General features: G+C 36.7%; 1 protein-coding gene across 2 annotated transcripts in view; it reads left to right on the plus strand.

Moving 5' to 3' along the window:
• Nucleotides 1-12,721, plus strand: part of ahi1 (Abelson helper integration site 1) — a 71,032-nt gene that overhangs the window by 2,493 nt on the left and 55,818 nt on the right. For both annotated transcript variants that reach the window (XM_014021327.1, XM_014021326.1), the window contains one exon: nucleotides 4,370-4,488. In XM_014021327.1, coding sequence (XP_013876781.1) covers nucleotides 4,370-4,488 — 119 coding nt within the window. The remainder of the gene's footprint in view (nucleotides 1-4,369; nucleotides 4,489-12,721) is intronic.

Here is a 12,721-nt window from a genome sequence, read left to right on the forward strand (position 1 = left end):
GGGTCCTCCGGAGGACCCGTCCTGTCGTTTTGGACACAGCCAATGTTTACTCACAATGCTAATGCTCTCTTACTCTCTGGCACTCAAGAGTTAGAGGAGCCAAATGGCTGGCTCACTGCTGCCAACTAGTGGTCAGAGGCTGAACTACAACATAAAAATGAATGGCTGGCAGGAAAGTTGACATTTTAAACCTTAATAAAAAATCGATACAGGGCTTTAGAATATCGATACAGTATTGGGAAATGAAATATTGCGATATTTCAGTGTATCGATATTTTCTTACACCACTAATCTAGGATAAGAGATTAAGCCAGGATTTTGGTGCAAACCTGAATTAATTGAGCCTTGAATCGGTTGCATGGGAGAGGAAGCACTTATATTTTTATGGTAACAAGTGCTCTGAAACTAACCTGGTCCTGACCAGGTTTAAAGTGGAGCTTATTTAATCTGTTAATGTTTATGAGCAGTAGACGGTCACTTCACTGGAAAAAACTGTTCATCTAATCAGACTTACAATCTTATATCAGCTCAAATGTATTTTTGATTTTATTTTTAGACTGATGTACTAAACAAGATCAGAATATGTTGGATTAATAATCTTGTTAGCCTGAAAAGTTTTCTTTATTTCAAGAAGTCTTACCAAGTGCAACTGTCAAACTGCAGATTATTAATTATTATTAATTTGAAAAGATTAAGTATAATCTAGAATTTCTAACACCGATCAGAAATCAGTGTGTCTCATACAATTATTAAATGTCTTTTTTTTCTTTGCATTAAAATATTACAGAGTAAATATATTTATTTATCAGATTGTCTGTGAAGAAGAATAATTAAAAAAGACTTAACCTCAGCTTCATGTTTAAAATACGGTAGTCTAAAATAGTCCCGCTTCATCTCTTTAAATTATTCATCCACTGCTGGGAAGATTTGAGACTTGTGTCTTACTGCACATGCCTGATCAGGAAATCTTTGATCCAACCAGTAAGCACACAGTGAACGTGCATTAATCCTAAACGATTTACAGCTGGCTTGAATGAACCTGTTTAAGTGTGGCTTGGTGTTAGAGCAACAGATTACAGCTGTTTACAAGTTGAAGACTTGTTCAAGCTCAGTTTAAAGCTGGTATCCTGGATTTATAAATCTGACTTTTGTGAAATGAGCTCCTGCTGTCATATTTATGAGAGCAAATAAAACTACAAATGGATCTTTACTGCCTGCGACTTGGCTCCTATCATTCATTGTAAGGAGCCGTTCAAAAACATCACATTATTAAGAGTGGGCCTTTTGCTTGAACAACTGCAAGTATACAGTATGTGTCGTGTCAACATAATAATATTAATGCCATCTGTAATGTTTTGTTCTGACTCTACTGAATGGGACTTTTATTTTGAACTTTCCTGTTACTGAAACTGGAAGTACGACCACCGGTAAAGGAGATTGAGTGCTGGTGTTATGTTTGTGATGAAGCTGAATTAAAATGAACTCCTGTAAACTGTTGTGCAGTTGGATTTATTAACAAATGGGCAGACACAACACCGTCCACATCAAATAAACTCAAAATTTCCTTTTGTTTTATACCTAAAAGGAAATAAGAGCATATAAATCTGACTGTGCAGTAATTGTTCACTTTTCCTATAGTGTAGATCAGCTATGACTCTCCTTAACCTTTCCCGTAATTATGAGATCAGGAGTGTTTTTTATTTTTGTTTATATTTATTTGTTTATTTTTGTGAATATTCTGGTGCTGATTTCAATGTCCATCCCAAACAATTTTCTTAGTTATTCAAAATGTGGACTCTTCAAGAAGCTGAAGTTAAATAAATATGGCATAAGAGGACCAGTTCTACAGTGGGTATCTAGTTATCTAAAAAACAGGAAACAGTTTGTACAAATAAATGATGTAAGATCTGAACTCTGCAACATTACATGTGGAGTTCCACAGGGTTCTGTACTTGAACCAAAGTTATTTCTTTTATATGTGAATGACTTGGTAGATGTGTCAGGGTTGTTGAAATGTGTTTTATTTTCAGATGATACCATTTTTTTGTATGGGTAAAGACATAGAACGTCTGTTGGAAATGATACAAACAGAATTTGTAAAAGTACAATCTTTGGTTTAAATTTAATAAATTACCATTAAATTTGGACAAAACTAATTACATCATATTCAGTAATGGAAAGAAAACTGCCAATGTTTCATTTAGAGTCGAGGGTGTTGAGATTTGCTGAGTTAGTGAGGTGAAAGTTTTTGTGTATTATCATTGATGAAAAGCTGACATGGAAATCTTACATAAATTATTAAAGAACAAAAATATCCAAATCCATTGCAGTATTATATAAAGTAAAGGAGTTGTTCAATGATAAAGCACTGTTTATTCTATATAACGCAATAATTGTTCCACACTTAATTCATTGTATTGAAGTCTGGAGGAAAGCATGTAAAACAATTATAAATCATATTTTTATTTTGCAGAAGAGAGCCATAAGAATTATCACTAGTAGACACTACAGTCACCCATCAAATACATTATTTTATCAGTTGAAATTATTGAAGTTTTACAAGTTGCTTGATTATAATATTTTGCAGGTTATGTATAAGGCTCATAAAAATGTATTACCTTTGAACATCCAATCACATTTTGTTAAGAGGGAAAGTTTTTATAATCTGAAGGGATTAGAAATGTTTGTAAAACCTAAATTTGAATAAATTTAAAGGACCAATGTACTTCAGTCCAAGGAATACCATTATGCAATACTCTGGATTGTAAAAACGCTTGGTCAATTACGGTAATTTTTTAAAAAAAATGATAAATTATTTGTTAAAGAAGTATGAAATTCTATAATTTATATTTAAGAGCTGCTGTTTAGGAGCTGAAGTTTTAGTTTTGTTATTGTTTGAAGCTATTATTATTATAGTTTGTTTTTTTAAAATAGGGGCAGATATTACAAGATTTTTTTTTTGTTTCTGCTACCTTTCATTTTATTTTTTATGTATTGTTTTTGTATGTGATTCTTTTAAAAGTTGGTTTTGATTGTAACTTCCGATTTGGAAATGACTAAAGGGCAATTCCACCTAATTTTTCACTCCCTTGAGCATTTTTAATCTGATCTAGTTTAAAAACTACAATACTCAGACACTTCAAACATGGACTAGATTATTCTAGATTGATTGCAGAATATTTAAAACCAAGTCCGACATTTGTGAAACCTTTATCTGATTTGTGAAACTTCAATGAAGGGCGATTACTCCACTTTTTGTGCAAATGGACCTCACTAGATGCAAAAATACAACATGTAGTCTCTTCAAACCTGGTCTAGATTATACTACACTAATAGCAGAATATTTAAAAACAAGATTGCAATTTGTTTTGAAATTTTCTACTTTATGTGCAGAATGACCTAGACCTGGTTTGAAGAGTCTGCATCAGGGCTATTCAACTAAACTGCTCCAGGGGCCACAGTTACTGCAGGTCAACAGCTCAGGGGCCCAAACAAATAGCAATCAAAGTTATTATGTAAATAAACAAAGTACCACAAAGATCTGTTACCTTTGAAATAGTTTATTTTGCTGTATTTAATCATGAATACAACATACAGATCCCTAAAAGTAGTGATAATTAAACTATCAAAACCAAAAAGAACACATTAGGCCTCCTATTTGACACAAATATTATTTTAACATCTCTGACTTGCCAAATTTTTAACCAGTTTTATTTTCACTTTCATAGTTTTAGCTGCTTGTAATTTTAACTGTCTTGAATGTGCATAGAAATGTATTTTACCAGCTTCTAGTCAAGTTTCTGACATTTCTATAGATACCAAACATGTCTATGTTTAACTAACACAATACAGTGTCTGTTTTGCACTACAAAATCTGCTGCTACTGTCCATAAATACTGCAAAAACTGTAAATACTAGTCTATAATTCTGTATACTGTCTTTTTGCACAAAAAATTCAGCTGCTACTGTCCAAAATAATGAAAAAATTGTAAATATCTGTTATTCTGTCCACCCTACTTTTGTATTCTTTAGTTCTTTATTTATAATTTCTTGGACTGTCGGTAAATAGAGGAACTGCAAAGTAAGAATTTCATTGCACAGTGTAACTTCTTGTATGCTGAGCATATGACAATAAAACTTTTGAATCTTGAATCTAAAACATAGAGTAATTAAAGAAAAAAAACAGGGGTTTGGGCTTAAGAGATGAATGAATCACTTGGCGGGCCAAACTTTGGTCAGCCCGCAGGCCGCCAATTGAATAGCCCTGTCTAAGTATTGTAGTTAACTAGAGTATATTAAAGATGCTAAGAAGATTAAGTGTAATTACCATTTACCAATTAACCAACATAAGCTTTGTAAACTCTTCTAGGTGAGAGAGAAGACCACTCAAAGACCCGGGAGAGATTTAATGAAGCCTTAAAAAAATATTCAGAATCTGAGAAGACAAAGTTGAAGAAGAGAGGCACTGAAACAAAGGAGACTATAGCGGTAAGTGTTTGGTTTTCTCAAAACGCTCATTGTGTTGACTGGTAGCCACTGCTCTTCTTCTGAATAAATGAAAACTATGTAACACAGTTGTTTACACTTAAATCAAAAATATTTGACCAAAGAAAAACCGGAGCAGGACTAGAGAGAGATGAATACGATTTAGATTTTTATTTCTGTGACTGCATGACCCACAGGGGACACGACATTAACAGCAGTCATCATATCATTCCTTGGCTTTAGCAGGTCTGACGTTGCTAAAAATTCAATTCAATTCAGTTTATTTATATAGCGCCAAGTCACAACATACGTTGTCTCAGGGCACTGTACATAAAAAGAACAATGTAAAGAAGAAGCCAGTAGACCACATTGAATCACTTCATCACAGTCTCCCATCCTGAGCATATGACTTTTTTTTCTGGATCTCCGAGAGCAGGACTTCAATCTCCGAACTCGTAAAGTTCTTCTTTTTTACTTTGCGATGTCATATGAATGGACACTTCCTGGTATGTGGGGCAGTAAACGTATCCTTATATGGTGTTTTTGAGGTGGTAGATTATGCTAATCCCCATGCACGAGCACCTGATATGCATTCACCAGTTAATGCAGCTCATTTACACACTTTTTCTGAAGATAGAAGACTTTGTTGAATCTGACGTGGCATGTTCGTACGAACCCTTCGTGCAAACAAAAGTAAGAGAAATTTAGGATAAGAATACGAACATGTTCTTGCATGAGGCACAATGAGGTATATATAGAATAGAAGCGTCATGCCTCCTTTAGACAATATTCCACTGTGGTACGATCACAACGCAAACTTGTAAGGGGCAGGCTTTCAGTGTAAACAATTTATCATGGCTAGATTGTTGTGAAAAATACTTCCCCACATTTTCCTGCCCTACTAAAGAAAACAATTCTCAAGAAACATAAAATGAAAAATACAAATGAAACAGTCTGTATCAAAAAGAAAAAATAAATAGGTCCTCCGGACGGGTTCTTCTAAATAGTCTGTACATTTTTCTCCATGCATGCGTGGGTTCTCTACGGGCACTCAGGCTTCCTCCCACAGACCAAAAACATGACTGTTAGGTTAATTGGAAACTCTAATTTGTCCCTAGGTGTGAGTGAGAGAGTAAAAGGTTGTCTTTCTCATTTGTCTCTATGTGACCCTGTGATGGACTTGCGACCTGTCCAGGTTGTACCCTGCCCCTTGCACTGTGACTGCTGGATATGTATCAGGTTAAATAAATCTGTCAAAGGTTGAGCAGCACAGCGACAAACAGACTTGGTGGCAGAGGTAAATAGTGGTTGGTTACGACTCGTACCTCGTCTGGGTCTGTGCGAAAATTTCCTTCTTCAAAAATAAAGCCGAGAAAGGAAACAGAATGAGCATGAAAATCACATTTCTCAAATTTGATGAATAACTGATTTTCATAGAGGCGTTGAAGGACAGCTCGGATGTGGGACTCGTTGTTTTTCATCTCAAGAATAAATCACAATATCGTCCAAATAGACGAACACAAAATCATTCAAAAAAATCCCTCAACACATCGTTAATTAAGGCCTGGAAGACGGCAGGGGCATTGGCGAGCCCAAAAGGCATCACCAGATATTCAGAATGCCCTAAGGGCGTCTTAAATGCCGTCTGCCACTCATCCCCCTCTTTAATCCTCACCAAATGGTATGCATTTCTGAGATCCAGTTTAGAAAAAAACAGTTGCAGATTGGAGTTGTTCGTGAACAGAGTCGATTAGGGGGAGTGGATATTTATTCTTAACAGTGATTTGGTTGAGGTCACGATAATCTATACAAAGTCAGAGAGTTTTATCTTTGTTTTCCACAAAGAAAAACCCTGCCCCTAAGGGAGAAGTAAAGGGATGAATGATACCTGAAGACAGAGAATCTTTGATATAATTTTTCATTGACTATTTTTTGGGTCCTGACAGGTTATACGTATAATCTGCTAGAAGGAAGTGAGCAATCGGTGAAGTGGGAGAGACAAGGCTTTTTGTTTATTAAAAACCGGTGCTAAATTGTGATAAATTGCAGGAACTTTAGACAAATCCACCTCCTTAATTTGATCTTTTTCTTTAACAGAACAGGTAATGGCGAAGCGTAAACAACTTTGTAAACAAAAATTACTCCAACTTGATCAACTCTTTTTTCAGGCCAGTTAAAAACAGGATTATGTTTCACAAGCCAGGGGAACCCAAACACCAGTTGAGGAGAGGAAGAATAAGAAACAAAAAACTCAGTTTCATGGTGGTTACCAGAGATGATGACGTGTAGATCCAGAACTTTTGAAGTGATTTGAGTGATGGTTTGTCCCGTAATACCAGCCACAGAGCGAGGAGAGTCGAGGGCCATGGTAGATATTTTGAGTTGCTCGACAAGGTTGCTGGAGATGAGGTTTTGTTCCACCCCTGAATCCACTAAGGTTAAGATTGGTAGTTTGACTTGATTGTGAATGATGGTAGCAGGTATAGACAATAGGGAGGCAAGGGAGAAACCAGTGGAACCTGTCAAAGTCTCCTGTTTTAATGACGGGTCGGTCTGTTTCCCCGGACCGGACAGGTAGCAACAAAATGATACTTGTTTCCACAGTAAATACATACTTTTGCGGCGTAACGCCTCTGTCGTTCCTCCAGAGTCAAACAAGGTCAGCCGACCTGCATTGGTTCCGTTTCCAGTTCAGGAGAGGGTGGATGTTGATTAGTGGAAATCTCAATGGCAGGGCGGAAACAGGGAGACTGAGGATTGTGGGAAATGGAGTCTTTTTCTCTTCGTCGCTCTCTTAATCTGTTATCAATTCATATGGCCAGAGAGAGATTAATTCATCCAAGCTTCTGGGTTCCTCTCGGGAGGCAAGTTAATCTTTAACAGAATCAGACAGGGAATTTACAAATGTACCTTTGAGCACTAACTCGTCCCATCCAGTCTCCTCAGCGAGAATGCGGAAATTGATTGAATGTTCCGAGACCTGCTTCCACACTTGTTTCAACGTCAAACGTTTGGCTGCTTCCTCCTGCTGAAGGGGATGGTCAAATACTTTCTGGAACTCCTGGATAAACAGCCGAGTGGTTAAGGTTTCTAATGAATGAGATGACAGAAAGACTTGCTCCCATCATAATGCTTTTCCTTTTAATGAAGAGACTATGTATGCTATTCTATACGTGTGAGAAGGAAACAGAGATGGTGATCGAGAGAATGCCAATTTACATTGGAGCAGGAATCCTCCACAGTGTTCAGAATTACCTTCGAATAGTTCAGCTGGTCTCAAATCTGGTTCTCTAACAGACGTGGAGGAAGTTGAACTGGAGGGGGCAGCAGAGGGTCGAGTTGCTGACGTGGAAGGCATCAGGCTGGTCAACTTGTCATCAATAGTAACTAAGAGATGGGAAACTTGATTTAACAGAGAGCCAGTTGATTGCTGCAATTGAAATAATTGTTGAAACAAATTTTCATGTTCAAGAAATGTAGCTTCTTGGGAACTCGCGGCCTGTTCGCCACTGGAACTGCTCTTTGACATGTTGCTTGGCTGATGCATACTATCATGATAAATAAATCTGTCAAAGGTTGAGCAGCACAGCGACAAACAGACTTGGAGGCAGAGGTAAAAGGTAAGTGATTTTTATTTACAGGTGGGAGGTTACGGGAACCAGATCTGGAAGGGAAGAAGTCCTTGGTGAGTATTTGGTCAGGTGAGTAGATGGTGAGTATTTTTTCAGAGGAATTGATTTTGCTCTTACTGGATGAAGGCTCGGCACTGAGGAAGGGGTCCAAGGTCCAAGGCACTACACAGCATCATTTCACTGCGCTCCCGCCCCGCCTCCCTCTCAACGGCTCAAAGTGAGAGGCTGCAGGCTGCAGCAGTAGTCAGAAACTTAGAATGAGGTAAAACTGTCTGTCACTAATGTTGCTCTGACTTTTTCTTGTTTATAACGTCTTGTTGTCAGTTTACTTTCATATATAGAAACTGAATATTATTGATTCAATCATTTTAATCCCGGGACGGTCACTCCTCCATATTTAACTTCTAACTTTGTCTACAAGTTCACACTAGCAAAAAGGTTTTTATCACTTTTCACACAAAGTCACCACCTGCTAAAAGGCTGAAACAGCAGCAGCTGGACTTTGTTTAAAAAAAGAGTATTTTGTTTAAAAAAAAAGAGTAATGGGAGTAACAGTTACACAACATAATGGCAACACCTAGAACCATGACAAAACTCAGCTGATCATAGTTTATCAACATGTATGAAATCATATTAGATATTCTGTGCAATGATATCTTATCAAGAGAATCATGGTAGTATATAGAGTAGTGTAGATACAACCCTCATCAAAATCATTAAAATGATTTTAATTAAGAGAGTATCTCTAGGTTGGAAAAGGTCTTCGGTTATGCAAAACAGTCAATCACCAAGAAACACACAGAAAACACACACAGAGTCGTAATTTTATTTTGGCCATTCAAAAACTGACTGACTTTTTTAAATATCTTTTTATTGAGCATCCATATATAAACAGATACATATCAAAAGAACATCCTTTGAATATTGCTCATAATTTTATATTTATGTGTCAATCATTCAGCCCCATTCCCTCAACCCACCCATGAACCCTCAACATCAGGGACACTCATCTAAAGAAGAAGAAAAAAGTCTGTAAACTGTGCATTGTGGAAAAACAAACAAACAAACAAACCCCACATTGTTTGAATTATTTTATATGGATGACCATCATTAGGACAAGGAAGGAGAAAGAAAAATAAATAATTAAATAAATAAATGAAATGAAATAAGATAAAATAAAAATAAAATAGGCTCAATGAGATTAAGAAGGTATGGTTTTGAGTTTGTCTAGGTATATCAGCACTGAATTCCAGATAGAGAAAAATTTATCCCTAGATCCTAGTAGTGTATGCCTGATCTTTTCTAGCTGTATGATTTGCATCAGATCTCCTAGCCACAGACCGGCCTTAGGTGGGTCTTTGGATTCCCAATGTAATAAAATCCTTCTGCACGCAAGTAAAGTGGTGAATGCAATAATATACAGTATGTGTGGTTTTTCCTAATTATGAGGTTTTTATCACTGACACCAAATATAGCCATTGCAGCGTTAGGTTGCAGATTGATATTTAACCACTCTGATAGTGTTTTAAAGATTACCACCCAATAAGTAGTCAGGGAGGGGCAGGTCCAAAACATATGTGTCAAGTTTGCAGGAGTTTGATGACACCTGTCACAACCTGCATCTACAGTACATTAGGAAAAATTTTTTTGCCAACCTTACTTTGGAATAATGACTGTGATGTAGAACCATAAATTGTATTATGCCAAGTTTTGCACAAAAGGTACTATTGTTTACTCTTTGTAAAGTGTTGTTCCAGCAATCATCCTCTAACTTCTCACCTAACTCCTTCTCCCATTCAGTTCTAATCTCTGTAAGCGAAACATTTTTCATGGAGGTTGTGAATTCATTTGTTCTTGAAATTAGTTTGTTCTTTTTTGAGTTTGAAGGGATGTTTAACAAATCATCTAGAGAGGGCACAGATATGTTTGGAAAGTAAGGGACATGACACTTGAGAAAGTGTCGTATTTGAAAGTAACGGAATAGATCAGACCGAGGAAGATTAAACTTCAATGATAAGTTTTCAAATCTTGCAAAAATTCCATTTATGTACATATGTATAAATCCCTTGCCTTTGCCATGCAATAAATCCGGAATCTAGCTTACCTGGGAGGAAGAGGTGGTTATTAAGAATAGGGCTGGCATGGAGAAATCCACTTAAGCCTGAAGTCTGTCTAATCTGGGTCCAAATTTTAAGCGTATTAATGATGATTGGGTTGTTGGTGAATTCAGAAGGAGAGAGGGGAAGGTCTGAGAATACCAAAGCTCCAAGAGATGTGGAGAGACAAGATGTGGCCTCCAGGTGGCACCATTTAGTATCTGGAAAGTGAAGCCAATAAATATTTTTTGGAATATTTGCAGCCCAATAGTAGTAGCAAATATTTGGAAGATCCAAGCCACCCTTTTCTTTTAGATCTCTGTAGTAGTTCTAACCTAAGTCTTGGTTTCTTATCATCCCATATAAATGATAAATGATGTGAACGCTTTATTGATCGGTTTAAAGAAAGATTTGGGGAGATAGAGTGGTATACTTTGAAATAAATAAATAAATCTTGGGAGCATGTTCATTTTTATGCAATTTACCTTTCCTGCGAGAGATAATTGAATAGATTTCCATCTTTTCAGATCTAATTGGACTTTTTCAAGCAGTGGGCAGAAATTTGCCTGGTAAAGTTTCTTCATGTCCCTTGTAATATTAATACCCAGGTACTTAAAACCATCCCTAGACCATTTAAATGGCAAGATATTATCCTGTATTTGAAGGGCCAAGTGATTCACAGGATAGCATTCACTTTTACTAAAATTAAGTTTATACCCTGAGAAAGTACCAAAACTGTTTTGTTTTGGATAATGAGAGGTACAGTTGAAATGGGGTCAGATAGGTACAATAATAAATCATCTGCATATAAAGATACTCTGTGTTCCTCCGCCCCCCATAGCTCCCCCTTATTGATGTCAATGATTTAAGTATTATAGATAACGGCTCTATTGCCAGGGCAAAAAGTAATGGGCTGATTGGGCATCCCTGTTGAGTTCTCCTTGATAACTTGAAATATTGTGATTGTTTACATTTGTAATTATAGAGGCCCTGGGTGAGGCGTATAACAGCTTGATCCATGAGATAAAATTTGGACCATACCCGAATTTCTTCAAGCAAGCAAATAAATATCTCCACTCTACCCTGTCAAAGGCTTTCTCTGCATCCAAAGCTATAACCACTTCAGGCACAACAATGGATGCAGGAGAATAAATAATATTCAGAAGTCTGCGCACATTCGAAAAGGAATGACGTCCCGAGATAAAACCAGTTTGGTCAACAGAAATTATCTCCTGCATAGTGGTGTCCAAGCTGCATTCTGTGCTTTCTTTACTGGGTTTTAAGAGGAGAATAATTTATGCTTCTGTCAGTGTTTGTGGTAGAGACCCAGATGCTAAAGAATCATTGTACATATCCAGTAAAATTTTGGATAGTTTATCTGCAAATTCTTTGAAGAACTCTATTGGATACCCATCAGGGCCAGGTGTTTTACCATTTTGCATTTCCTTGATTGCTTTGGTGATTTCAATCGTATTTAATGGTAATTCAGTTACGGTCCTATGCGTTTCATTTATTAGTGGAGTCTTCATATTATTAAAAAAATGTTCCATGTCAATACTGTCAGATGTTTGATTTATATAAATTTGAGTAGAAAGAGGTAAACACATCATTAATCTCTTGTGGGATGATTGTTAATTCACCGTCAGTGTTTTTGATTTCTGGGATTTGTTGGGCTACTGAGCGGCTCTTGAGCTGCTGTGTTAAGATACGTCCTGCCTCATCACCATGCTCATAGAAATATCCTCGTGATTTTAATAGTAAATGTTCCGCCTTCTCAGTAGCACGGAGGTTGTATTGCCTTTGAAGATCCAATTTCTTTTTATATAGTTCAGGGGAGGGAGAAACAGAATACAAATCATCTATTACTTTTATGGACTTTAAAAGCTCCTTTTGTTTAATTTTATTCGTCTTTCTTTTTCTAGCAGATAAAGATATAATCTCACCCCTGATCACTACTTTTAGTGTTTCCCAAAGGAGGGAAGGGGAAATACCTTCTTTTTTGTTGAATCTTATAAAGTCGTCTAATTTTTGGGAAATCATCTCACAAAAGGATTTATCGGATAATAAACTTCGATCCAATATCCAAGGGGGGCATTCATTTTTGTAAAGGGGGAATGTGATATCCAATAGTACAGGAGCATGATCTGACTCTGTTATAGTTGAGTACTCCACTTTCGATACAAAAGGAAGAAGAGACCTCTCAATAAAGAAGTAATCTATTCTGCTATATGAATGGTGGACTGGGGAAAAGAAAGAAAAGGCCTTGGTCTTAGGAAATAAACGCCAGGGGTCAACACGCCCTGTACGGCCCATAAAATCTAACAGTAATCTAGCCATTTTTGAAATATTTGTGGATTTAGGATTGGAACGATCCATTGTAGGGTTAATTACACAATTTAGGTCTCCTCCAAAAATTAATTGTTGTGAGTCCAAGTCTGGGATATGTGAAATAATCTTTTCAATGAATTTTTCGTCATCCCAATTTGGGGCGTAAATCCATCCATCCAT

This window comes from Austrofundulus limnaeus, unplaced genomic scaffold, assembly GCF_001266775.1.
Source record: "Austrofundulus limnaeus strain Quisiro unplaced genomic scaffold, Austrofundulus_limnaeus-1.0 Scaffold287, whole genome shotgun sequence".
NCBI classification, from domain to species: domain Eukaryota; kingdom Metazoa; phylum Chordata; class Actinopteri; order Cyprinodontiformes; family Rivulidae; genus Austrofundulus; species Austrofundulus limnaeus.